General features: G+C 47.8%; 1 protein-coding gene across 1 annotated transcript in view; it reads left to right on the forward strand.

Annotated features, from left to right (window-relative positions):
* The window catches only part of DNAH2 (dynein axonemal heavy chain 2), a 2,945,517-nt gene that overhangs the window by 1,600,493 nt on the left and 1,318,466 nt on the right, over positions 1 to 26,558 (forward strand). The window contains exon 50 of the mRNA XM_085638712.1: positions 5,142 to 5,366. Coding sequence (XP_085494838.1) covers positions 5,142 to 5,366 — 225 coding nt within the window. The remainder of the gene's footprint in view (positions 1 to 5,141; positions 5,367 to 26,558) is intronic.

Here is a 26,558-nt window from a genome sequence, read left to right on the forward strand (position 1 = left end):
GCTCCAGCTGTTCCGACAAGGGATACTGGCTTCAGAGTTGCTGTGAAGACCTCGAGGGAGTTGCAAAACCACCACCTGTGTTGCGGAACATTTGTGAGTCCGTGGGAGCTCAGGAACAGGTGACAAGTCAGCTTTGTTGCGGTGCCTGCAGATGCAGGGGAGTGACTCCTTCACTCCAAGGGAGATTCCTTTGGGTATCTTAAATATCCACAGACCTGGGAAAGAACCTGGATGGAGCACAGGCACAGACGACTGGCAGAACGACGAGACCAGGAGCAGCAGGAGTCTTTCCGGTGCAGTGTCAGTTCTCAAAGTGAAGTCCAACATAGTCTCTCCCAGAGGAGGGGCTGGACAGTGGGGAGGACACTCCTATGTCCTTTGTCTTGTTTTGAGCCAGAGCGGGAGCCAACGGCTCCCTGAACTGGTTGTAACTGGAGTATGCAAGGAGGGCACCAAATGTGCCCTTCAAAGCAGTCTAGTGGCGCTGGCAAGCGCCCCTACCCTGGCACAATACACTAAGTCCTGTCTGGGAGGTGGTCACACCTCCCTGTGACAGGAAACCTATTGTCCTACCTTTCCCTGCTTAAGCTTGGCTTAGCAGCAGGAGGGCAGAATCGTGTCTCTGGTTAGCAGCAGCTATAACTTGCTGTCCAGGTCTGGAAGACTAGAACCGGGAGCATGGAGGGCGTTCCTAAGGAGCCCCCCAGTGTATGGAATCATACATCCAACACCATTTACGGTGTTGGGGAACGATTCCAACATGTTTGATACCAAACATGCCAGGGTTCGTTACAGCCAGTTTAGAGTTAGCCGTCGCGTAATGACGCATGGCCACTCTATGTATCGTAATGGCTGATGCACTTACAACGCCTGTAATATGGACTCCGGGAACTGTAGGGGTGTCCTGCTCATGCAGGGGCACCCTCACACTTATAACCAAGCACCCTGCCTTCAGGATTGAAAGGCCTGCCTTAGGGGTGACTTATAGGTTTTAAGTGTTACTCTCTAAGTTGCCCATGGGCATCCAGAGGGTCCTTGATAGTTTTGCCATCTGTTGCAAAAACAGGGGGCTGGAGATAAACACATTGAAGACCAAATTTATGGTCTTCAACTCAGCCAAAACCTTCCGCCGAAACCCCTCCTTGCTTGAGTGGGTGTCAGTTTTTGACTACCTAGGTGTCACTCTGTCAGAAACGTTTGAATGGGGCCCGCATTCGGCTAAAGCAAGCCTGAAGTTAGCTCAGATTGCGGGGGGAATCGCAAAAATGTATAGAAACTCCTGTCACAAACCAGCAGGCCCTATAGCGGAGATATATAAGGTGCTAGCTAGGGCGCTCCATTGTATGGGGCTTAATTATGGGGTCATCGTCCCGCTGATAGACTGACCAAAACAGAGAACAACCTTATGTGGCAAATGTTGAGCCTTCCGATCAGCACCCCCCTTATACCCCTACGCATGGACTTAGGAATCAGACCGAATGAGGATGAGATTGGACTTAGGCCATTAACATTTTGCCGCAGACTGTGGGTGACCTCGGAGCTAGCAGTCTACCAGACAGAGCTAAAGGAGTTATTGAGTCTCCCGGGTCTGGACAAAATACCTTGGCTTATGTACGTTAAGGACCTATGTTGCAGATTTCTGTAAACTTAGCTTATGGAGCAACCCTGAAGAATCGTGTCTGATAACTTCACTTTCGTAATTAGTAAAAGCTTACAGGTTGCTCAAATTAGCAGATGTCCAGGGGGCCTGGCCTTAGGACACTTGACAGCTAACTTCCTAAGGATTTAAGACGAGTATTGGACCGAGTCCTTTCTGGATGATATTCAACCCGCCTCTGCAAGGAAACTATATATCCAGTTCAGACTAGGATCCTTGCCGCTTCGTGCTTTTACCAACAAATGGTCAAAAGCCATTCCCCTTGGATGCCCAGCTTGCAACTGTGGGGATAATTCAGAGCTCCATGTCTTCTTTTTTTGTCCTGGCTATAAACCAGCCAGACAGCGCTGGCTCATCACACTCTGTCGGAACCTAGGATTCATGCACTGTGTGGCAGCGTTTACAGTCTTTGCCGTATCCCGTTTTTTAAATTCAATGTGACACACCCGTAGGAGGTTGGTAAACATGGCACTACATTGATAAAAAGTCCATAGTGCATGCGGCCTCCCTTCTTTTTAACTTTTTAAATCTTTTTTCTATGATTTAACCACTAGGAACAGTGATGAATTGTAAATATGTACTGATAAGACTGTATATGTAGTGTTTATGGCCCTAGTGGCTGTACACAGGGCAGCAGGGTGAGGATAGGGTGAAGGCCTGGACACCTCGATCCTCCCACCCTGTGCTTATTAGGATGTATTTTAATGCCGCTAAATTTACAATTTTCATATGTGTATTTTACCTGTATTTTTCTATGATATGTGTTTTTACCCATGCAAACTGTTTTTTATTTTGTATTTTTTATGGTCTATATCGACTGAAATAAAGTTTGCTGGAAATGGAATGGTTTTAAGTGTAGTGACCTTAGTTATAAGAAATTGTATATCTTTCGTACATGGTGCTAGCACCAGCTTACACAGGCTTCAGTGGCAGGCCTGTAGTCCCAATTTGAGTGGGCTCCTATGGGTGGGATAATACATTCTTTAGCCCGTTAGGGACCTCTGGTGTACCTATGCCCTGGGTGCCTTAGTATCATATACTAGGGACTTATAAGGGTACACCAGTAGCCAATCTGGGGGGTAGCTAAGTGCTCATAAAGGTCTGATTTAGGGAGGAAGCACAGAGACTGGGGTTCTGATTAGCAGGATCCCAGTCAGACTAGTCAGAAAAACAGAATAACACCAGCAAAAAGTGGGGGTAACCATTAAAGCAGATCCTCCTTTCCTACAACTATAGTATGTAAAGTCGTAGCGTTCTGCTTCTCTCTCTCTCTCTCTCTCTCTCTCTCTCTCTCTCTCTCTCTCTCGTATCTCTTACTCTCTCTCTCTCTCTCTCTCTTAGCCATTCTTCTATCCCTCTTGTTTGACCCTTTCTGATGTCACTCTAGGGAGAGAGACGGATTGTCAGTGGAACCCGTTTGATAACAGTTGCGGATCCTGACAGGCACTGGGACAAATTTGTCTTGGCATTCTCATTACTGACCCCTTACAGGAAAACTTGTTGGATGTTCTTTTGTTTATTTTGTTTTCAGAGCAGCAAGGCCTTCAGATGGGTACTACAAAAGGTTGTTTGTCAGTCATTTTGGCCTTTCTACGTTTGTCATATCAACCTTCCTTGTGCATATCACCTGTAGTGTTGAGGTTTATTAAACTTTTGGTGCATGTATTCTCCCACGCTGTTTGTGATTCCATAGTGGGACCCTAATTTGGTCTTAACGTTTCTCATGTGCAAGCCCTTTGAGCAGATGGATAGCTTCTCATTACATCTCCAGACTTAGTCTTCCTCATTGCAATTACATCAGGTTGTCATGTGACTGAACTTTAGGAATTTTTAGTGCAAGCTCTTTATACCATCTTTTCCCAAATAAATTAGTTCTCAGGACTCAGGTGGCCTTCTTACCAAAAGTCATGACTCCTTTCCATTTTGGGCAACCCATCAGTCTGCCAGAATTCTTTGCTCCCAAGAAAGACTAGGAGAGAGTCCAAGGGTGGTATTCTAAAAGGACTTTAGGCGTTTACATAGATTGTATAACTAACTGTATTGACTAACTTATGAATGATCAGCTTTTTGTGGGATTCCCTAGAGCAAAGAAAGGGAAAGTTGTGCAGAAGAGTACCCTGTTGAGGTGGTTAGTCGTTTACATTACGGTTTGCTACACTGACCAAATAACAGCCCTGGAAGGCCTGAGAGCCCATTCCAGCAGGAATAGGTAGTAGCTAAGGCTGCTACCACTGAGTTGGTATGCAGAGTGCCCACGTGGACTCCAGTGCACATGTTCACAAAACACTACTTCCTTGACTGCCAGGTCAGATGGGAAGAACATTTTGCCTGCTCTGTTCTACAAGATGTTTTGGTTTTAACCCACTTCACAGACCCTCCACCTTTAGGAGGTAGTGATTTGGAATCTATTTTAAGGTAAGGAATTTTCGGTATATGTATCCATATGGACAACAAGTTATTTACTTCTGGTAAAGCTCTTTCTGGCAGATACTCCATCTAACCGAAGATTCATCATTGTCCTTCCGCCTCCCTGTTCTGTGGAGGGACCTCTTTTTAACATTTTAAAAGGTTTCAAATTAGTATTCATCACACTGTTATCAACAATTGTCCATTCTTCGTGTCTGAAGTTGCGGAAAGGTGTAAAGAGCAGAAACTAACGTCAGCTCGTAAGGGCGGCTCAAATACATAACTGCTCTGTCACTGTTGGAGCAGTATGAAACCGACATGGAGCCACACGATGCCACCTTGCAGTGTGCAGCAGAGCTGCTATGAAAAATCCAGTTTGGTGTCTGGAGATATTCTGCAGTGAGGAATCTGTGGTTAGATAGGATATCCACTATAAAGAGCTTTTGCCAAAGTTAGGTAACTTGTTTGCCTAGGTTTTCAGGGATCATTTTGGAAGCAATAAATTCCAGGGAGTTTTTTTCCTTATCCTTGTAGTGCATTGTGTGCTTGCTGTAGCATGGAGGATTGTTTGGTGGCATGAGGGTATGAGTCACTGTATGGGTGAGAGTTTTGTTGGCTCTGCCATTTTCACCATTAGTGTGCTACACTGGTTCTCTAGGCTGGGCGTGTGTGAGAGGTATCATAGACGAGTCTCCTCATTGAGCCTGTCTCTGCTACTGTATGTGAAGGTAGGCACATTTAGGATTTCTAATTTGGTCTAATTGGTGGAGTTGAGCCTGTTGGTTTCAAGTTTTTATTGATGTTCAGCAACATTTCTAAATTAGCACCTAAATGTTTATCAAGGTACGGCTTTCTTAGACATTTACAAATTAGAAATAGCCTTCAGTTTTGGCACTTATATAATGATTTTGGCCTTCTTTGGTGCATATGTTGACTATAAGAATGTCTTCCTATACAAGTGTTGTTTCAGAATATAAAACCTTTTCTACCAAGTACACAAGTCATGTTTTTATCTCAGTGAGGTTTTCCTCGTGAAATCTAAAGCTTACATGTAAGACATTCTTATCTTGCTTCTCAGACAACATCCAGAAATGTCCAGAACATCATTGAAAGCCGCGTAGAGAAAAGGACCAAAGGGGTCTATGTGCCCATGGGAGGCAAGAAGCTGATTACTTTCATGGATGATCTCAACATGCCAGCCAACGACACCTTTGGTTCCCAGCCTCCGCTAGAGCTCATTCGACTCTGGATTGATTATGGCTTCTGGTATGACAGGCAAAACCAGACCATCAAATACATCAAGGTAAGCTTAAGCTACAGTCATTCTCGTATCTAAGGGTGTGTCCAGGAGCTAATCCTAACTCTGTTTACTAAGCATAACCTCTAATATTGGGATGAAGAGCTGCACTGCTAATGCACCTTAAGCACAGTGTAGGAAAGTGGGTTTCTGTTGCAGTACCCCCCAACTTTTTGCCTGGCTTTTGATGCAACTTTGACCATAGAGTATTGGGTCCCTCCTAACCAGATTCCCAGTACTAGTGTTCTTTCCCTAAAACCTATACCACAATTGGCACTACTTTAGCTCATATATAAGTCCCTAGTAAAACGTACCCCTGGTAGCAAGGTTTCTGTGGTTAAAGCGGGTCCCGAAGGCCTGCTGCATGAATTGCCCCACCCTATGGGACCCCTCACCAAGCACATGCACACTGCCACTGCATCCTACGTGTCTTGGTGCAGACAAAACTGAAGAGTCACATCCCTGTGTGCCATTCCCATAGACACTGCACAAGATATAGGTAAGACACCCATCTAGCAGGCCTTAACCCTAAGGCAGGGTGCACTATATCCTCTGTGAAGGCATTTCAGCATGAGCAGAAATTCCCCTGCAATATCCTTGTCCAATCCCTGGATATTGTAAGTGACCAGGGAAGCCATAGTAAGTCCATAGGCTAGACACTCGTCATTACGAGTTCCCCAGCTCCATGATGGCCTCACTGAAATTTGGCCTCACTGAAATATGGGAGGTCTGGTACTAAACGACTCAGCATAATGAACCGCCACAGGTTCCAGTGTCAGATTTATTAAAAATTGCAATCAGAGGCCTACTTAGAGGAGTCCCCTGAAACCTACCAATCCTTAGTGTGGTCACAGACTGGCTTGAACCAGCCCGCTACCTTCAGACTTTGTGCTGGCCTCAAGGGGTGAGTACCTGTATGCTCAGAGGTCGCGAACAATGCCTTTTGTTGGTGCAGGTGTTCACACCTCCTGCTGGTCAGGAAGAGCCATCCGTGGCAGGGAGCGTGAAAGGCCTTTCCACCTTTGTAATGCCACCCCCGCCTCTCCTGTTAGAGGAAGCTGGCCCCCTTCCTGTCCTCACCCCATTTTTGGTGGGAGGACAGGCGAGAAAACATAGAACGAATAGGAGGCATGCCTCCCCTGCCAACTCCACCCCTCCGGAGCTGGAGGCGAAGTGAAGTACCCTTTTCAGTGCCCACCATCATGAAGATGGTAGAACTTATCCAATCAGGGCTAGGTCCATATCCCCCGACCACATGAGGTGGGCATGATAGAGGGAGGAGACATATCATGCAAGGGGCCTATTGGCTCCTACCTGTCACTCCCCTAAAATGCCCCTAAATCTAGTATTTAGGTGGCATCTCCAGAACCTGAACTTTTGAAGTTTCTGATGAACTGAGAAGATTCGGAAACTACTGAGTCGCAACAGCGGACAAGACTGCAGAAACCAACTGACTGCCGGCCTGTCTGCAGTTCTCGACGATCCTACGCCAAAAGATGACCCGTCCTGCAGCCCAGTGACCTCCAAAGCCTTGGGAGGACTACCTGCCTTCTGACAAAGATCAAGACTCCTGAGAACAGTGGCCCTGTTCACCAAGCAACTATCTCCAAAACAAAGCCTCTGTGACCTGAAGGACTGCGAAGCCTGCCCCTGGTTCCACCTCTGCACCTGACGACCCCAGTGTAGGAAGGTGGATATCTGACTATGGTTACCCCCAACTTTTTGCCTAGTGTCTAGCTTGTTTTTCGACTTAGTTGGCCTGAGATCCTGCCATTCAGGGTCTCAGGCTGTCTGCTCTCTCTTTAAAATGGACTCCATGTACCCTAGGTACATTCCCAATTGGTAAGGATCACCTTATTGGACCCTGTACAGTGTACCCCAGGTACCCAGGGCATAGGTGTACCCTAGGCCTCCCAGGGGCTGCAGCATGTATTATGCCACCCCTGGTCTGGCCTTCCAATCAGACACAACTGGCCGATCACTCAGCTGGGGCAAGGTCGTGTAATCACCCCTTGCTTAGATATAGTATGCCTATATCTACCCTTATATATAGACACATGTGTACCTATCAGTCACTCCTATGGCAGGCCTTAACAATCCTGGAGGCAGAGTGCTTGGTAACATGTGAGATGGTGCTCTAGCATGAGCTGAGCCTGTCTGCAGCTTTCGGAATCATGTCCTTATAGCTGTTCTATGATATAGCCTACCATATACTCTTAAAGTGCCTTATAATCTTAAACGGTTATGGTAACTATGGTTTGGCTTTATCAAAACATGTTGTGTAAGGTGTCTAACACTTTGGAATAATACCCCCATACCATTTCTGGTGATGAGGATATTATTCCTCCCTTCTAGAGGGAGAGAAATGTTAAAATACTACTTTGCTGTTTAACTCTAACCAAAGCCTCAGCATCACAAAATGGATGCTGCTGCCACAGACACAAGTCTGACCTCCTGCTGCTGGGAGTGATCCCGGCAAGGGAGGCTTGGACAATAGGTTTCCTGCTTGGGGAGGTGCTAGCACCTCCCCAGACAGACTTTAGTGTATTGGGGCAGGGAGGGCTGAAAGGAATGAGACATGCCTGGGGCACTGTTCTGCTTGGGTTTTCGGATCAGATAGAACCCGCTCATCAGAGCCTCACTAACCCAGCCAGAACGTTACCCCCTCCCTAGAACCTATTTACAATCCTGCAACTACATATATCTATCACCTAAGGACAGGGGATTCCTACTATGCATACCAAGACCTCACAATCGGCGGCCTCGCGATCCCATACGGATCCAGACCTTTCTGCCCATACGACAGTATCACAAGTGGCGGCCTCGCGGTCCCATACGAACCCAGACCTCTCTGCCTAGACGGCAGTCTCAGCACAATCGGCGGCCTCGCGATCCCATACGGATCCAGACCTCTCTGCCCATACGACAGTATCACAAGTGGCGGCCTCGCGGTCCCATACGAACCCAGACCTCTCTACCCAGACGGCAGTCTCAGCACAATCGGCGGCCTCGCGATCCTCTACGAATCCAGACCTCTCTGCCCGTACGACAGTATCACAAGTGGCGGCCTCGCGGTCCCATACGAACCCAGACCTCTCTACCCAGACGGCAGTCTCAGCACAATCGGCGGCCTCGCGATCCCCTACGAATCCAGACCTCTCTGCCCATACGACAGTATCACAAGTGGCGGCCTCGCGGTCCCATACGAACCCAGACCTCTCTACCCAGACGGCAGTCTCAGCACAATCGGCGGCCTCGCGATCCCATACGGATCCAGACCTCTCTGCCCATACGACAGTATCACAAGTGGCGGCCTCGCGGTCCCATACGAACCCAGACCTCTCTACCCATACGGCAGTCTCAGCACAATCGGCGGCCTCGCGATCCCCTACGAATCCAGACCTCTCTGCCCATACAACAGTATCACAAGTGGCGGCCTCGCGGTCCCATACGAACCCAGACCTCTCTGCCCATACGACAGTATCAGCACAATCGGCGGCCTCGCGATCCCCTACGAATCCAGACCTCTCTACCTAGACGGCAGTCTCATACGACAGTTCATCCTATAATCACCATAACATACAAAAAGGGAATCAGTCTCACTATTCATCAGACCACACAAGGATTGCCAGTTCGGGCATAGCCTGTTCTCAGGTTCGAGGGGCTCCTCTTTCCTCTATTCAGTTACCACTTACCTGATCAGGGTTAACATCTGTTCATGTAGCCGCAGCTGACTAGAAGAATAGGCTACCCTCTTATACAAGAACACGCAGCACATGTTGGTTCACTACAAACTGGATACTTTATTACTCATTACATACACAATCACATAACATTACGACATAACACATAACCTGCAAAGAAAAGTGAAAGATTAAGTTGTACACTCTAATAAGAAAGGGTCGACATCACCTTAGTAGTATGTAGCCTGCACTCAGTGGTCATCTAGGCTCCCTTCTCGTCTGTGCCTCGGCTCGCCTGGAATCACCCTTCTCCGAGTCACTGGGACCTCTTCCTTATCGGCTACTCTCTCCTCTCTGGCTATTCTGTTAGGAAAGCATCTGTCTCTCGGTTCTTCTCCGCCTTCAAGATGGCGTCTGTCTTCCCTGGAATAAGTAGTAGCTTTACTGCTAACGGCAAGATGCCGCCTACGGACTGAACATGTAACTGCCTCAGACTTTCACTAATATAGAGGTGCATTTCCTCATGGAAAATTCCGGCCCGTAACCTGCCGCCCACCAAATTCTTGTACCTCCCCGTACCAAGGACACGTTCCCAGCCGGCCGGCCTGATGTAGTGTCTTCGGCATGAAGAAAAATACAATCCTTCGATAAGGGCCGGCCTGAACCGGTTCTCTCCAAGCGAATAACACCTCATAACTAAAACATTACTTTTGACCTAGAAGCATCCCAAGCTGCCGGAGCAGAAAGAAAGATGGAGTCTCTCCCGTTTGAGGCCTACCAGGCCTGAATTCAGCACAGCTCCATGAAATACCCTCACTACAGGACAGGTTATCCCTAATACTAACGAATCTATCCCCTAGGCTATGTGTGCAAGCCCTGATCTATGGGGAAGAGCACCGAATCATGTCGAAGTGCCTATTAAATAGGCTCCATTCACTACTCTAACCCTTAGGCTTGAATGGTAAGAGACTGAAGTCACATTCAATCACTTGTTAACACAAGAAGGCCGGGAAAATCGAGCAGAACATTTCACCCTTGACTTCAGTCTATTATACATTCATTAAACAGAACTAACATCTGTGGAAGAATAATATGAAACAAGACTAACTGATCTATGTCTAGTACCAGGTGTGCAGAATTGAAGTAGTGAAGGAATACACTGAATAAAGCAACAGATAGAAATCAAAATGCCAATAGCAATCAGAATACCTCCTAATATTTGACGTAACAAATGCAAATCAGGTAACCAATTAAAGAGCCAGTCAAACCAGCCCTGGTCAATGTGTTTTCTAACTTCTTCTGTCAAGTCATGTAATTTATCAATGTGAACCTGAATGGATTTTGTATGATCCGACAAGTTAAAACAACAAAGACCCTCAAAATCAGAACAATCGTGTCCATGTTTAACCCCTTGCATGCCCGCCCCTTTCCCCGCCCAGTGCCGCGCTTTTTATTAGCGGGCGGAGTTCATGACGAGCTGGACTCGTCATGGGCACAGCGCCACCGCAGCCCATGACGAGTCCAGCTCGTCATGGGCACTGAAGGGGTTAAGCAAAAGATAATCAATGGCCGCTCGATTTTGCAAGATAGCCCTTCGTTCACCCTGGGCGTCTAATAGCATGTCAGACAGGATTGTAGAAGTATGATTGATGGATTTTACCATCCAGCAGGCCATTTTCCCAATAGATTTGGCATTATAAACTGCCAAAGCAGGAACACCAACAATTGAAACAGCCAGGCTAAGGTATTCAGACTTGGAATATAAATGCAAAGATGAGTCACAATCCTCCTGTAACCTCACTGTATCTCGGATCACACGAGAGTTGGCATTCGGATGTGACGAGAACATTAGTAAGCTCAGTCTAGTAATGGCACAAGGGCCTCCAGAAATATTTGCGGGGATATATGGCCAGGAAGTATTACCACATGAGAAAAGCCATCCGGCAGGTAGCAACATCGTGCGATAGTGACTGGGGGTAACTACCATACTCTTGCAAGTCATGTTATTCTGAACAGAAGTACATGTTTTCGGTGTCCTTTGAAAGCACAAAGTTCGTTCATGAGCGGTGAATGAAGCGGCACCTTTCAATTTTAAACGCATACATTCAGAAATCGCACTAGGATCACATGTAAGGAAAAAACATAAATCACCTTGTGTGATATTATAGGTAACTATTTGGGACTGGACAGGCGGTATCGGGTCTGACAGTACAGTACACAAGGGGCAATACTCATGGGCAGCGAAATCGCCCAGAAGAACATTGGGGCGAGCATTTGTTATATTAAAAATATGAGTCAGAGTCTCCAATGAAGCAGGGACAGCAACCAAACAAGTTGCCAGTATATCCGTTACCGATCTCATCGGTGTCAAGCAGAAATGAGGGGTCTTCGTCACTTGCTTGGCCAATGTAACCCAAAAGTTTGGCGACGAATCCCACGCAGCGAAGGAACGCGACACTCTGGTTCTCAACTCAGCCCGGGTTGATGGGATCCCTCCTCTCTCGTCGTACCATCCCAAAAGGAGTCCAACGCCGACACATCCTGCAGCAACAGTCCAAAGAATGATCTGAAAAAGAATCAAATACAGGCATTATTCATTCTCGTAAGTAACATTTGTCAGCCGGGACTGCTTCCCAGCTATCTTTCCCTGGTCTCATAACTAAAATGGTGTTGTCTTGACCGGTTGCAATCACTTCTGCTTGTTCAGGGGGATTCTTAGGCGACTGCACCCAAACTCTGGCCCCAGGATTATCTGTGGAGCCAAAACCTTTCTGGCCTCGTACAGTTAGCAACGTTGGGGCAGTGCCTTTTGTGATCTCACCACTGAAAACAGGCATTATTAGCAATTGAGCCACTCGGTCAGTTTTATGTATCAGTAAGTCAACCTCACTGCTATTCAGCAGGAGCACCTTAATCTCTCCCTGATAATCACTATCAATGATTCCTCCAAGCACCTGAATGCCTTTTACAGCCAGCCCCGATCTAGGGGCAATTAATCCGAAATTTCCAGGTGGTATCTGAACACCAACACCTGTTTCAATGATGACTCGATCTTTACTTTTTATAATGGTGTCATCCATGGCATGCAAGTCTAAACCTGCCGACCCTGGGGTCGCTCTGCATGGAGCCAAAGCTCCGGGAGTAATCTCCCAGTACATCACAGTCTCTCTGATCTCATTGGGCTTAGCATTAACATTCGGAGGAAACAAACGCATAAGTGGGGATTCAGCATTTAGAAAAGGACGGTTATTCAAAATCAACAGCGCTTGAGGCAAAAAATCTCGCCAATTCTTATACTTGTCATCTGTTAATTTGCGCAATTGGTCTTTCAGCAGGCCATTCAACCTCTCCACAAGACCCGAGGCCTGTGGATAATATGGTATATGAAACACCCATTCAATATTGTTTTCCACACAGAATTCCTGTACCAATCTTCCACGAAAATGGGATGCATTATCAGATTGAATTTGGAATGGCACACCATAATACATCATAATCAATTCCAATGTTTTAATAGTATTCAATTGGGTAGCTTGCTTACAGGGAAGGGCCACCAACAGGCCACTGTATGTATCAACAATGGTGCAAACATATTGACAATTCCTACTCATAGGAAGTGGACCAATGTAATCAATCTGCCAAATTTGAGCGGGCAATTTCCCGCGATGTAAATGACCTTTAACAATTTGGGGCACTTTGCGCTGCCTGATATGCTGACAAATGGGACAATGTAGAATAACATTTTTAATTAAATCTAGGGGAATATAAATTCCTCGATCAGCAGCCCACCTGCTAGTGGCTTTCTCTCCAAAGTGTCCTGCTTTCTGGTGGGCCCATTTCGCCAATCCCGCAATATCAGAATCTTGCGTGTCCACCACTGCCTCAGCAATTTTAGATTTCTCATCTGCAATGTTATGAAAGAATTTGTCAAGAGAGTCTATCGGGGTATGAGCATCCACATGGAAGATTGTAACAGTACTCTGTGGGAGCATTTCCCAAATCTACTGCCATAATTCTTTTCCCCACAATTCTTTGGAATGGATTTACCAACTATGGGAATGCCAAGTCGGTAACCAAACTGCCAGTCCATTGGCAGTAGACCAAGAATCGGTAAAAATATGACATGTGCCAGGTAACTCTTGTTTCAGAACTTGATAAACAGCATAGAGTTCAGCAAATTGACTGCTCTTACCCTCACCAGTTGTACTCAGCAATTTTTGTGTGATCGGATTATAGGACACTGACTTCCAATGCCGTTTCGTCCCTATGAACCTTGCTGAACCATCCGTAAACCAGACATGGTTTCTGTCCTCTGCGGACAAATCATCAAAAGGTTTACCCCACTTAACAGGAGATTCCTGTACTAAAGGTACGGAACATTCACTCTCAGTTTCAGTTGATGGCGCCCGTGCCACCTGCTCATGCAAAGATGCAACTCCTTTTTGTCCCACACGTGCCCTGTCTTGTATATACCATTTCCATTTAATCACACTCGCCTCTTGAGCGTGTCCAATTCGGTGAGTTTTCGGCGAACTCATAACCCACTGCATGATAGGAATTTCAGGTCGCAAAACTATATCATGTCCCAAAGTCAATTGCTCGGTATCCACCAGAGCCCAATAACATGCAAGTAACTGTTTCTCAAAAGGTGTATAACGCTCACCAGCATCAGGTAACTTTTTGGTCCAGAAACCTAACGGTACTCTACTCTTGCCTTGTTTCTGCCACAAACTCCAATTCGCATAAAGGCCTTGTACAGACACATTCAAATCCACATCACCATCACATACAGGCCATAAATCCAGAGCATGCTGAATTGCTTCTTTTGCCAGACTGAACGCATCTTGCTGTGGTTTACCCCATTCAAATGCATTCTTTTTACGAGTGACCTGGTACAAAGGGGCCAATATTTGACTCAAATGAGGAATATGCTGGCGCCAAAATCCAAACAAACCAATGAAGCTTTGGGCTTCTTTCCTATTTCTCGGAACTGCAAAATCAAGAATTTTCTGTTTAACCTGAGGGATCACTTCTCGGTGCCCTTCATGCCAATTAATACCCAAAAATTTCACAGCCTGGGACGGACCTTGTAATTTATCCGGGTTGATTTCCCAACCTTTCTCACGCAAGCACTCAATAACTCTATCCAGTTGGGTCTGAACTTCCTCTTGTGATTCACCTTGGATCAAAATATCATCAATATAGTGACATATCTGAATTTGTGGATGAACTGGTACCTCAGCCAGATGCTCTGCCACCAGCCGGTGACATATCGTAGGACTATGCACATAGCCCTGAGGAAGACTTCTAAACGTCATCTGACGCCCGTTCCACGTAAAACTGAATTGTTCCTGACACTCAGGGGCAATCGGAATCGAAAAGAAAGCATTAGCAATATCAACGGACGCATACCATGTACCCGGATGTTTCTGTATTCTTTCAATTAGGGTAATAACATCCGGTACTGCAACAGTCAAAGAGGGTGTGTGTCTATTCAATTCTCGATAATCAACAGTCATGCGCCAAGAATTATCACTCTTACGTACAGGCCAAACAGGATTATTCCAAGCAGAAGTAACTGGGGTTATAACTCCTGCATCCACCAACTCCTGAATAGTGGTACTAATCTCTTCATGACCACCTGGAATACGATACTGCTTCTGACGAACCACTTTTGTCGCCTGGGGAACTTTTATGGGGGGCATTCTTAAACGACCAACCCGTACAGGCCTGGACGATATATAATGTTTAGTTCCAAATTGGTAACATCCATCATCTAAGTGCAAAGTCATTCCTTTCAAAATATCAATTCCAATTATGAATTCTAAGAGTGGCACCACTAATACAGAGTATTCTTTTCTAGGAATTCTACCTATTCTCATTTCAAGTAAGGTTTGAACTGCGGGAGTTTCCTTTCCACCTAATCCGGTAATTGTAAAAGGCTGACCTTTAAACTTCTTTGATTTTCCATGAATAAGAGTGGCCTCCGCTCCTGTATCTACCAATGCTCGGGCCCTTTGGATATTACGATGTCTCCAATAAATATCAATATCTACATAGGGTCTATTATCTCTGTGAGCCCCTCTGTGTACTGGAGCTTGACCTATTTCCTAGTCCTTTTTATTGTGTTCTGTGTACCAGGATAAATCAGGATAAAGACTCTCACGGTTCCAAGGTATCGATACCTCCTGTTCATATCCATCTCCATTACGAAATGGATTACTGTTCCCTGCATTGTACTGCGGGTTTCGATCGGCCAATATGTGTCGATCCTCTCTCCTTCTCAACTCAGGGGATTGATCCCTATCATCTCTACGTCTGCTGTTAACATAATCATCTCTCCCCCTCTCTCTTTCCCCCTCTCTCTCCCTGTCTCTCTCACGACGGGGGGACAAATCACGCGCATAACGTCGATCATCACGACGATCAGAGCGCCCACGGCGGTCGTCATCACCGCTACCGTCAGAAAAACCACGATCACACTCAGTTGTCCGAACACGCCGGGCACCCTCCTTTCGATCCAAGCCACGTTTGCGAAACATTTCCCACAAACGAGAAGTAGTCTCACCATCAATGTCCTCCTTCCGCACACCATCAGCCATAAGAGCAAAAAACATATCACGTCTAGTAAATTTATTGTCACCAGGAGTACGAGTGTCAGGCCGGGACTGCCGTTCAGGTTTAAACCACTCACCCAACTCACCGAGTTGGCGTACCGATTCCAGCACCACAGATAACATGTTACCAGTCTGATTAATCAATAAAGTCATCATGACCTGCTTATAAGCAACAGGGGAAGAACGAATAATACGATTCCGCACAGAAGATGTCAAGAAACCATCAAGCAACCGGTCAGCAGTATTCAGAAAAATTGCCGTTTTCATCACCTCCTCTTTGAGACGTTGCGCAGCATCGCGCAAAGTATACCACGGTTTGTCATTCAGAGGCCAGTCAGACTCAGTAGGATATTTTTGATTACAACCCTCAGTCGCCAATTGAAGCAAAGAAATTTGACCACCACCATTAAAGTTACGAAAATGATCCTGTACAGTAGAATCCGAACTCAAGGAACAAAACTTCAAACAATCGCCAGCATCCAACATAATGCCAGCAGCGCCCAGTTCATAAAGGCGCACCATCCATGTGAGCAAGGGCTCACCAACTCGCTGCCGAAATCGCTGCAAAATATCACTAATTTCTTGTTGAGTAAAATCCTCCAAAGAGTCTAAAGCAATACCATTCGGAGCACCGGGAGCCTGCTGCACCTTCCGTCGAAAAACTGGATGCGCCGAGACCGCGGGACGAGCATCACAAGGAGCTCGACCAGTACACGTAGAGGAACAATCAGTGGAAGAAGCATCGACCCCGCTCGAAGGACGAGCGCAATCACGGGGTGCACCATCAGAGGCGCAAGAAGCAGATTTACAAGCACGGCCGGAGCGAGAGGACTCGCGCTTGGCAGACTCCTCACCCGAGGAAGGAGAATCACTCGAGTTCCAGATATTACCATCCCATTCATCAGGATTCCAATCCAGTCCGGCTTTCGCCACGACCAGACGCACCTTTCGCGTCGAGACCCGACCACGCCGATTCTTGTATTTATAACGAGCAATTCGCACAGCCGCCCTCTCGGCAATAGTTTGGTACGTCTCAAGTTTATCAGCAAGCAACTTATTTTGACATCGCAACAAAGTATGAGCATTCTGAATCTCAACAAAGTTCGCTTCCAAATCCTTATGCAAGTTCTGTAACTTCAACAACCTCTCATGCAGAATTCTGTACGCAGACAGAACAATCCAACCTCTGCGTCCCAAAACGGGAAGCTCATCACCCTTAGATAGCGGCACCTTCTGTAAACAAGTAATCACATTAGCCGGCTCCGCCAGCTCCAAAAAAGAATTCCAATTCTCACTCAAACCAGTAGAATCAGCCCACTCACGGGCTAAGGCTTCATAAGGCGTCGAATCCCAGCCGGGAATATCAACGGGCAACTTAAAAGTAGATTTCGACTTTCTAGAAAACATCTTTGAAAAGAAAGAAAAAGAGAAAAAGAAAAAGAAGAAAGAGAAAAAAGAAAAGAAGAAACAATTATATAGAAATAATATACAAACGAAACCACGCACGCACCGAAAGCAAACACGATACAACCACAACGCACACAGGTTTCGTAAACGGTTCGTGACGCCAAATGTTCTGCTTGGGTTTTCGGATCAGATAGAACCCGCTCATCAGAGCCTCACTAACCCAGCCAGAACGTTACCCCCTCCCTAGAACCTATTTACAATCCTGCAACCACATATATCTATCACCTAAGGACAGGGGATTCCTACTATGCATACCAAGACCTCACAATCGGCGGCCTCGCGATCCCATACGGATCCAGACCTCTCTGCCCGTACGACAGTATCACAAGTGGCGGCCTCGCGGTCCCATACGAACCCAGACCTCTCTACCCAGACGGCAGTCTCAGCACAATCGGCGGCCTCGCGATCCCCTACGAATCCAGACCTCTCTGCCCATACGACAGTATCACAAGTGGCGGCCTCGCGGCCCCATACGAACCCAGACCTCTCTACCCAGACGGCAGTCTCAGCACAATCGGTGGCCTCGCGATCCCATATGGATCCAGACCTCTCTGCCCATACGACAGTATCACAAGTGGCGGCCTCGCGGTCCCATACGAACCCAGACCTCTCTACCCAGACGGCAGTCTCAGCACAATCGGCGGCCTCGCGATCCCCTACGAATCCAGACCTCTCTGCCCATACGACAGTATCACAAGTGGCGGCCTCGCGGTCCCATACGAACCCAGACCTCTCTGCCCATACGACAGTATCAGCACAATCGGCGGCCTCGCGATCCCCTACGAATCCAGACCTCTCTACCTAGACGGCAGTCTCATACGACAGTTCATCCTATAGTCACCATAACATACAAAAAGGGAATCAGTCTCACTATTCATCAGACCACACAAGGATTGCCAGTTCGGGCATAGCCTGTTCTCAGGTTCGAGGGGCTCCTCTTTCCTCTATTCAGTTACCACTTACCTGATCAGGGTTAACATCTGTTCATGTAGCCGCAGCTGACTAGAAGAATAGGCTACCCTCTTATACAAGAACACGCAGCACATGTTGGTTCACTACAAACTGGATACTTTATTACTCATTACATACACAATCACATAACATTACGACATAACACATAACCTGCAAAGAAAAGTGAAAGATTAAGTTGTACACTCTAATAAGAAAGGGTCGACATCACCTTAGTAGTATGTAGCCTGCACTCAGTGGTCATCTAGGCTCCCTTCTCGTCTGTGCCTCGGCTCGCCTGGAATCACCCTTCTCCGAGTCACTGGGACCTCTTCCTTATCGGCTACTCTCTCCTCTCTGGCTATTCTGTTAGGAAAGCATCTGTCTCTCGGTTCTTCTCCGCCTTCAAGATGGCGTCTGTCTTCCCTGGAATAAGTAGTAGCTTTACTGCTAACGGCAAGATGCCGCCTACGGACTGAACATGTAACTGCCTCAGACTTTCACTAATATAGAGGTGCATTTCCTCATGGAAAATTCCGGCCCGTAACCTGCCGCCCACCAAATTCTTGTACCTCCCCGTACCAAGCACACGTTCCCAGCCGGCCGGCCTGATGTAGTGTCTTCGGCATGAAGAAAAATACAATCCTTCGATAAGGGCCGGCCTGAACCGGTTCTCTCCAAGCGAATAACACCTCATAACTAAAACATTACTTTTGACCTAGAAGCATCCCAAGCTGCCGGAGCAGAAAGAAAGATGGAGTCTCTCCCGTTTGAGGCCTACCAGGCCTGAATTCAGCACAGCTCCATGAAATACCCTCACTACAGGACAGGTTATCCCTAATACTAACGAATCTATCCCCTAGGCTATGTGTGCAAGCCCTGATCTATGGGGAAGAGCACCGAATCATGTCGAAGTGCCTAGTAAATAGGCTCCATTCACTACTCTAACCCTTAGGCTTGAATGGTAAGAGACTGAAGTCACATTCAATCACTTGTTAACACAAGAAGGCCGGGAAAATCGAGCAGAACAGGCACACAAGGTGTCCCATGCATAGTCCAGTTCAAACCGGTGCTGGGGCACTCCAGCCCCAGTCCTGGCGCGAAACTGGACAAAGGGAAGGGGGTGTAACCACCCCCCTCCCAGGTCCCACCCATAAGGCGTGACCTAGCAGGTAACCCAGCCCCCCAGATTAGTATAAGAGTGGTAGCTGGGCTCCAGGAGATTAGATTATCCTGAACCTGCAACTTGAACAGAAACTCTGGACCTTCGACATTCGACGAAAGAAGAAGACTGAAGAATCTCCCTTGTGGCCAAGGAGTGGCTACCCTGTGCAAACAGGCACCATCAAGAGACTACCCTTTGCTTTGCTAAAGTTCTACGAGGGACGGACTGCAGAGCCCGACCAGAGCCTTGACTTCCAGACTTCTCCGACCCTGATCCACATCCACAGCCGAGCTGAGATCCGTGGAGGCGACGAGAGACGTGGGACCGGCTACCTGGGAAAAGTGGCTAGTATCTTCCAGCGCAGCTTCTGAGGCACCCTCGAAGTTGTGCACCGGGGATTGAGAAGCCCCAACCCCAAGCACCATCTGCACCGAAGATCAGCCCCCCACACTCCACGAGTCCTGCGTGGGGCCCTTCTGCATTTTCCTGCTTGCCGCGCCTGTCCGGTTGCTTGCCCGCTGGCTAGTGGCCTTTGTGACGACGCATCCAGAAATCTTCACTGCTGGTTTGGCTCCTCCAGACTGGCTCCTGCTTCCTGGCAAAAGAGAAGCACCCCAGACCTTCCTGGTCTGCACCAGAAGCAAGTCCTCCGTTCTTCGTGGGTTCCGCTTGCCAAGGCTTGGTGAGTCCTAGTCCAACTTCGACGCCGCCGACAGCAAGAGCCTTCGTGGGACAGCTCGCCTCTTGGTCCTGGTCGTCCTCGACGTTTCCTGGTCCTCGTGGCTACAGCGACAAGCTTCACCTCCACCTGCAATCTTCACGACATCGCCTGGTTCCTTCCTGGTTCCACGTGGTCACTGGCTAGTGACCTTGACTCTGTCTCTTCTGCTTGCAGGTCTCCTCTCTTCTTGATCCCAGCCTTGGGATCCACCGGACACTCTTCACTGACTGCCTGTCAGCATCTTTCCTTCAGGCATCCATAGAAGTCCACGACGAAACCCGACGCAAGTTCACACCTATGCACCCGCAGCCTGTGGGCTAGGTAACTTGGGTACTTCGGTGCTCACAAGGGTAGTGACTATCCTAGGGTCTAGTTTCCGAGTCTCGACTCTCTAGCTGCTTCAGAAGTGTCCTTTAAACTGTTAATTTCTAACAACTACTATTTCTATCGACTTTTACGCATTACGCGTGAGTGTTTTCACTCTGCACCTGAATCCCGTGGGCCTCCCACTTCCTAACTGTTGCTAGTGTAGTGTAGCCCCAGCGATTCCCTAGGCCTAGGCCTATCCTATTTCCGTGACAGTGGTCCTTATACCACTTCTTTAGTATATGGTTTGCGTGGCCCCTAGGGCCTAACTGTATTACTTACCTGTGTGACTTAATGTATGCATAAATAAGACTGTGTTGTACTTACCTCTAATCTCATAAAGAGTGCTGAGGGTTTGACTAGAATAAATACACTTTAATTTATATATATATCTGTTGTGGTGTCCTTTCATTTGGTATTCAAGGGATTATATATGGTATCACAGCTGGCTTCACATGCCATTCAGAGTTTAGCCTAAGACTGCTCTTGTCCATGCTACCACTAGGATAGCTGGTCTATAAGGTTGACTTTACAACCAATCACCATAAGGGTTGTTTGGACTGATATAAGGTGTACACATGAACTAGTGACATCATACATCAGGCCAACTTCTCACACCCAGCCCGAGTCCAAATGGCCCAACGGTTCCAGCAAGGTTCCCCAGCGCTCCAGAGCCCAAGTCCACCGTGAGCTGACCTCTCCTGTACTCCTCGACATCGCCATCGCCTGCAGCCTCTGCATGGAGACCCCCTCAACCATGACCTGCTCCGGTAAGCCGTCTCCGACACCAAAAGGCACTCCTGCACCCTTCCCTCCTGGGCCTTGGTGATGAGGACAAACAGTGTCTCTACGTCACCGAGCATCGCAACTTATCCAGTATTGGAGTATCTTTCATAGATTCACATGCCTAAATCATTCCCTATCATCGAGATGGGAGTCCCACAGTAAATTATTCATGCAGTGCCTTACATCCTTCATAGGCTATAATAACCCAAGGCGATCTAAAAAGTAGCCTATCCATGTCCTTTTTAAAAAAGGACCAAATGTTGGCATACAGCCAATCAGCTGTTAGCACCCTCTAGAACACTCCCAGCAGAGGCCAGTTCTCCTCAGATTTTCACCGCTTGTCGTGTGGAAGGGAGTCTCCCTGAGTGCTGCTCAGTTTTTCTTCTATTCAACATATCTAGACATCATGTCAGACAAGAAAGGCCTTTTCCGCTCTTGTAAGACCTGTGGGAAGAAAAGTGTCATGTGGATGATCCACACAAGGAATGTACTTATTGCCTTTATCCCATGCATGAAGTGAAAGATTGTAAAATCTGTTGCACCTTCTCTAACAAGACCCTCAAGGACAGAGAGGGAAGATTTTTGTTGTGGCTCCAAACCACAAAACAGCATTCTCGTTTTTCTGATGAAGAAGATGACAGAGCTTCAACATCCCACAAGAGTGCTAGATCTCAGGACAGATTCTCAGGTGAGGGGATGAAACATTTTGAACATTCCCAGGAAAGGGCTTCAAGTAAGGAGAAGGCTGCCAAACATTCCTCTGAACCAGAGTTATCTGTGCCCTCTACATGTGTCGGGAAGGATAGAGATTGCCCTAGAGCTTCATCTTCTGATCCTGTAAGTAGAAAATCACTGAAAAAGCGTTATCCAGTATTGGGGTATCTTTCATAGATTCACATGCCTGAATCATTCCCCGTCGCCGAGGCGGGAGTCCCACGGTAAATAAAAAAGTAGTGCCAAAAGTGTTAGTAGTAGTAGTAGTAGGCCCAAAGAAAAGGCATAAGGCCTAGATCTTAGCAGCCTATCTACCTCATTATGCAAAAAGTATTGGTACCAACCAATCAGACATCAGCACCCTTCTAGAACCCTCTCAGCAGAGCCAGTTCTCCTCAGATTTTCACCGCACGTCGTGTGGAAGGGAGTCTCCCTGAGTGCCACTCAGTTTTTCAACTTTCTTCATCATGTCTGACAAGAAGGCCATGTTCAAGTCCTGCAGAACCTGCGCCAGGAAGAGAGTCCATGTTGATGACCAACATGTGGACTGCATCTACTGCCTCTACCCCAAACATGAGGCAAAAGATTGCAAAATTTGCCGCACCTTCCCTACAAAGACTCTTAGGGATAGGGAGGCGAGAGTGCTTTTGTGGCTTAAATCCTCTTCGGCTGAGGAGGATGACAGAGCCTCTACTTCTAGCAAGAGAGCTAGGTCGCATGACAGCTCTTCCAGTGAGGGGAAGAAACGCCATAAATCTTCCCACTCTACTTCTGGCTCTTCTCAGAGGACTCCCATCATTTCCTCTGAATCAGCGTACTCTCCTCAGGACTCTGCTCTCAAGGACTCTAAGACGCAAACAGTGAGTAAAAGCCTTTCAAAATCTCTGGCTTTCCCTCCTTCGTCGACGATTTCTGTCACTTCTTCTGCTCCTTCGTTGACGGAAACTATCTCGACGACGTCTATTACCTCTCCTATTCTGTTGACGAGGATTACTATCCTGTCAAAGAAGCCCGTCGTCGAGGGATCGTCGATGAAATCCTCATCGACGAAGCCAGCATGGAAAACCATATCGACGATGCTGCCGTCGACGAAGCCTTCATCGTCGACGAGAGAAGTGTCGACGAAGTTCCAGTCCACCCCGTCGACGAGCGTTCCGTCGACGAATGTCCTATTGACGTCGAGCCCGTCGACGAAGGTCTCGTCGTCGAAGGTCCCGTCGACGTCGAGCCCGTCGACGAAGACCCCGTCGACGTCGAGCCCGTCGACGAAGACCCCGTCGACGACGACCCCGTCGATGACGATAACTAAAAGCCTGTTGACATCGAAGGTATCCACTGAGAGCCCATCGACGACGATGCCAGGAGATTTGCCTGTTCCATCTGCGACACCTGCAATGGCGCCCTCTCATTCCACTCCCATTTCTTCCAGGAGTTTTCAACTCTGGTTCAAGACCTGCAAGCCATGCTTGCAGATTATAGACAGCGTTTTCCCCCGCAGCCAGTCATTCCGCAGGTTCCACCACCTGCGCCGCTTCCGGATCCTTTGCCCTCGCCTGATGCTCCTGTTCCAACGCCTCAACTTCCTGATCCTCCACATGACCCGCGTCAGGGTCAAGATTCAACCTCTGAGGGAGAATTTGAAGAGGGTGAACTACCAGATCCAGCAGATCCTTGGGATTCATATATAATCCCTATGCCTTCGCCACCCACCCCTCGGCCAGGTTCCACTTGCCGGTTACCATTGAACAGTCCGACTGTTTTCTCCATGATTTTAAGGAGGAGTCAAGGAAGGTCACGAGAGCTGTCCCCATCATCGACTACATCTGGAAAGAAGGGGTCAAAATTATGAAAAATCCTGCATCTGTGCCAGCGGTGCTTCCGCGGATAGACAAGAAATACCGCGCTCCGGAATAGTCCATCCTGTCTCATTGGCCATCTTCGGCCAGATTTGGTCATCTCACAGGCTGCCCAACAAAAATCTAAAAATCCGGCAGCACCTATTACTACACCACCGGACAAGGAGTATATCCTTATCTAAAACTGGTTCATTTTTTTCCAGCGCCTGTGTAAACGTATGGGTGTTAAAATTAACTCATTTCCTTCGGGTCACTGTTTTTTTGGTTTTTCTGCTGGGGGACTCTGGGTTGGGATAAGGAAAGGGATTAAAAAGTGGTCAGACTATGGGACTGGTAATGGGACGCCCACTTCAAGATATATTATGTTGGTGCAAATAGGTTCTAAGATGTGAACGGCATGATGTGTTTGCGTGCTAACCTTTCAAGCGAAATTAAGCATCATGAGGTCTTTGCACACCTTTTGTACCTCTGGGTTTTCGGTTTCATTGAAATGAATATTCGGGTCGTCTAAGACCAGAAGTTTGTTATGGCGTCTGGCTGTGTGTATCACTCTGTCCCCCAAGCTCCCTATGAACTGTGTTGTCTGGCCAGGTGGGCGATAAATCAGGAGGCCAGCAATTGTGTCATTATTAGTTACTGAGAGGGTGAAGGAGAGCGACTCGCATTGTTCAAAGTTGCCATAATTTATATTGCATTCTATTGGGAATTTGTAGATTATAGCTATTCCTCCCCCTTGTTGCCCAACTCGGTCCTGTCTTGCTATCCCGCTCTCATCTGGAAGAGCACCCAGTATGTCGGGAGTAGAACTGTCATTGAGCCAAGTTTCAGTAAGAAACATGGCATCTGGCCTTTTTTGCCCTCAGTACTTCTGTGACCTCATATTTATGTTTTGCTAGAGAGCAACAGTTCAGAAGGACAAAAGACAGCGTTTCCTTCTGTTGTGCGTCTGTATTGGACAGCCTCAAATTCTTATAGCAGTATTTGCATAAAATGGGCCTTTATCAACATCCACACTATGTCTACAGTCCTTCCAAATAGGTGGCACCAGTCGTCTTAGTTCGTCCGCTCCAAGAGGAAGTTACTGCTCTTTTGGCCAGAGGAGCTATAGAAAGGATTCCAGCTTCAAAAGCAGGCAGTGGCTGTTATTCCCGCTACTTTCTGTTTCCGAAGAAAAACAAGGGGCTTTGGCCCATTTTGGATCTTTGGACCATCAATCTCTTCCTCAAAAAGGAGAAATTGAAGATGTTCACATTGGCTCAGGTCTTGTCTGCCCTAGACCAAGGAGACTGGAAGGTGGCGTTGGACCTGCAGGATGCGTATTTTCACATTCCCATCCTGCCGGGCCACAGGCGTTACCTGCGGTTCAAGGTAGGCCTCGAGTACTTGCAGTTTACCGTGCTCCCCTTCGACCTTACCAGTGCCCCTCTGGTGTTCAGCAAGGTGATGGCGGTGGTTGCAGATCATCTGCGCAGGTTAGGGGTTTCAGTCTTCCCCTACCTCGACGACTGGCTGTTGAAGGTGTCCTCGCCCCAGGCAGTCATCTCCCACCTTCAGACTACTGCGGACCTCCTGCATTCGCTGGGGTTCTCTATGAACGTGCCGAAGTCACAACTGACTCCTTCTCAGACGCTCCCTTTCATTGGAGCTTTTCTGGACACAGTGCAATTTCTGGCTTATCCTCCCAAGCAGCGAGTCCAGGATATTCAGGCTATGATTCCAAAATTTCAGCTTCTATCCTGGATTTCGGTGAGGTTGACTCTGAGGCTGTTGGGCCTCATGGCCTCCTGCATCCTGTTGGTAAGACACGTAAGATGGCGTATGTGGACTCTGCAGTGAGACTTGAAGTTCCAATGGGCACAGCATCAGGAAAATCTCACCTATGTGGTTCAGATCTCGGAAGGAACTGCGAAGGATCTGCAGTGGTGGTTAAAGAACCGAGATTGGGTCAAAGGCAGACCTCTCCCCAACCAGATTTCATCATCGTGACGGATGCGTCACTACTGGGATGGGGTGGCCACTTGGAAGAGATGGAGATCAGGGGTCACTGGTCTCCGGCTGAGATGGGGCTCCACATAAACTTGTAGGAGCTCCGAGCGATTCGCTTGGCATTGAAAGCATTTCTTCCTTCTGACAAGGGGGAGTTGGTGCAGGTGTTCATGGACAACACCACCGCCATTTGGTACTGCAACAAGCAAGGCGGGTTGGGGTCGTGGACCCTTTGTCGAGAGGCCCTGAGTCTCTGGACATGGCTGGAACACCAGGGCTTAACCCTGGTGTTTCAACACCTGGCAGGTTCTCTGAACACCAGGGCACACGATCCCAGCCGTCGGTGCCTAGAAGATCACGAATGGCGTCTCCAGTCGGAGGTGGTGCAAGGTCTCTTTCAGCAGCGGGGAGAACCTTGGTTAGATTTGTTCGCCTCCGAAGAGAACGCGCAATGTCAGCAGTACTGTGCGCTGGAGTTTCCAAGGCAGCTATCACTCGGGGACGCGATTGTCGCAAGTGGAGCTCAGGCCTGCTGTACGCCTTTCCACCCATACCACTCCTGCCCAGGTTTCTGAAGAAGATCAGGAGCAACCGGGCCCAAGTCATCCTTGTTGCGCTGGACTGGGAAATGAGAGTCTGGTTTCCAGAGTTTCTGAGTATGAGTGTCGATCCTCCGATCAGGCTGCCCCTTCGGGAGGATCTTCTGTAGCAGCAGCAGGGGAGGGTTCTCCACCCGAACCTGTCAACTCTGTGCCTCCATGCGTGGGGATTGAGCTGCTGCAGTTGATGGCTTTTGACCTTCCTCCTGAAGTCGGTAATGTTATTCTGGCATACAGGCGGCCCTCCACTAAGTCGGTATACCCCTGCTGTTGGCAGAAATGTGTATTAT

Source organism: Triturus cristatus, chromosome 12 (assembly GCF_964204655.1).
Source record: "Triturus cristatus chromosome 12, aTriCri1.1, whole genome shotgun sequence".
NCBI lineage: Eukaryota > Metazoa > Chordata > Amphibia > Caudata > Salamandridae > Triturus > Triturus cristatus.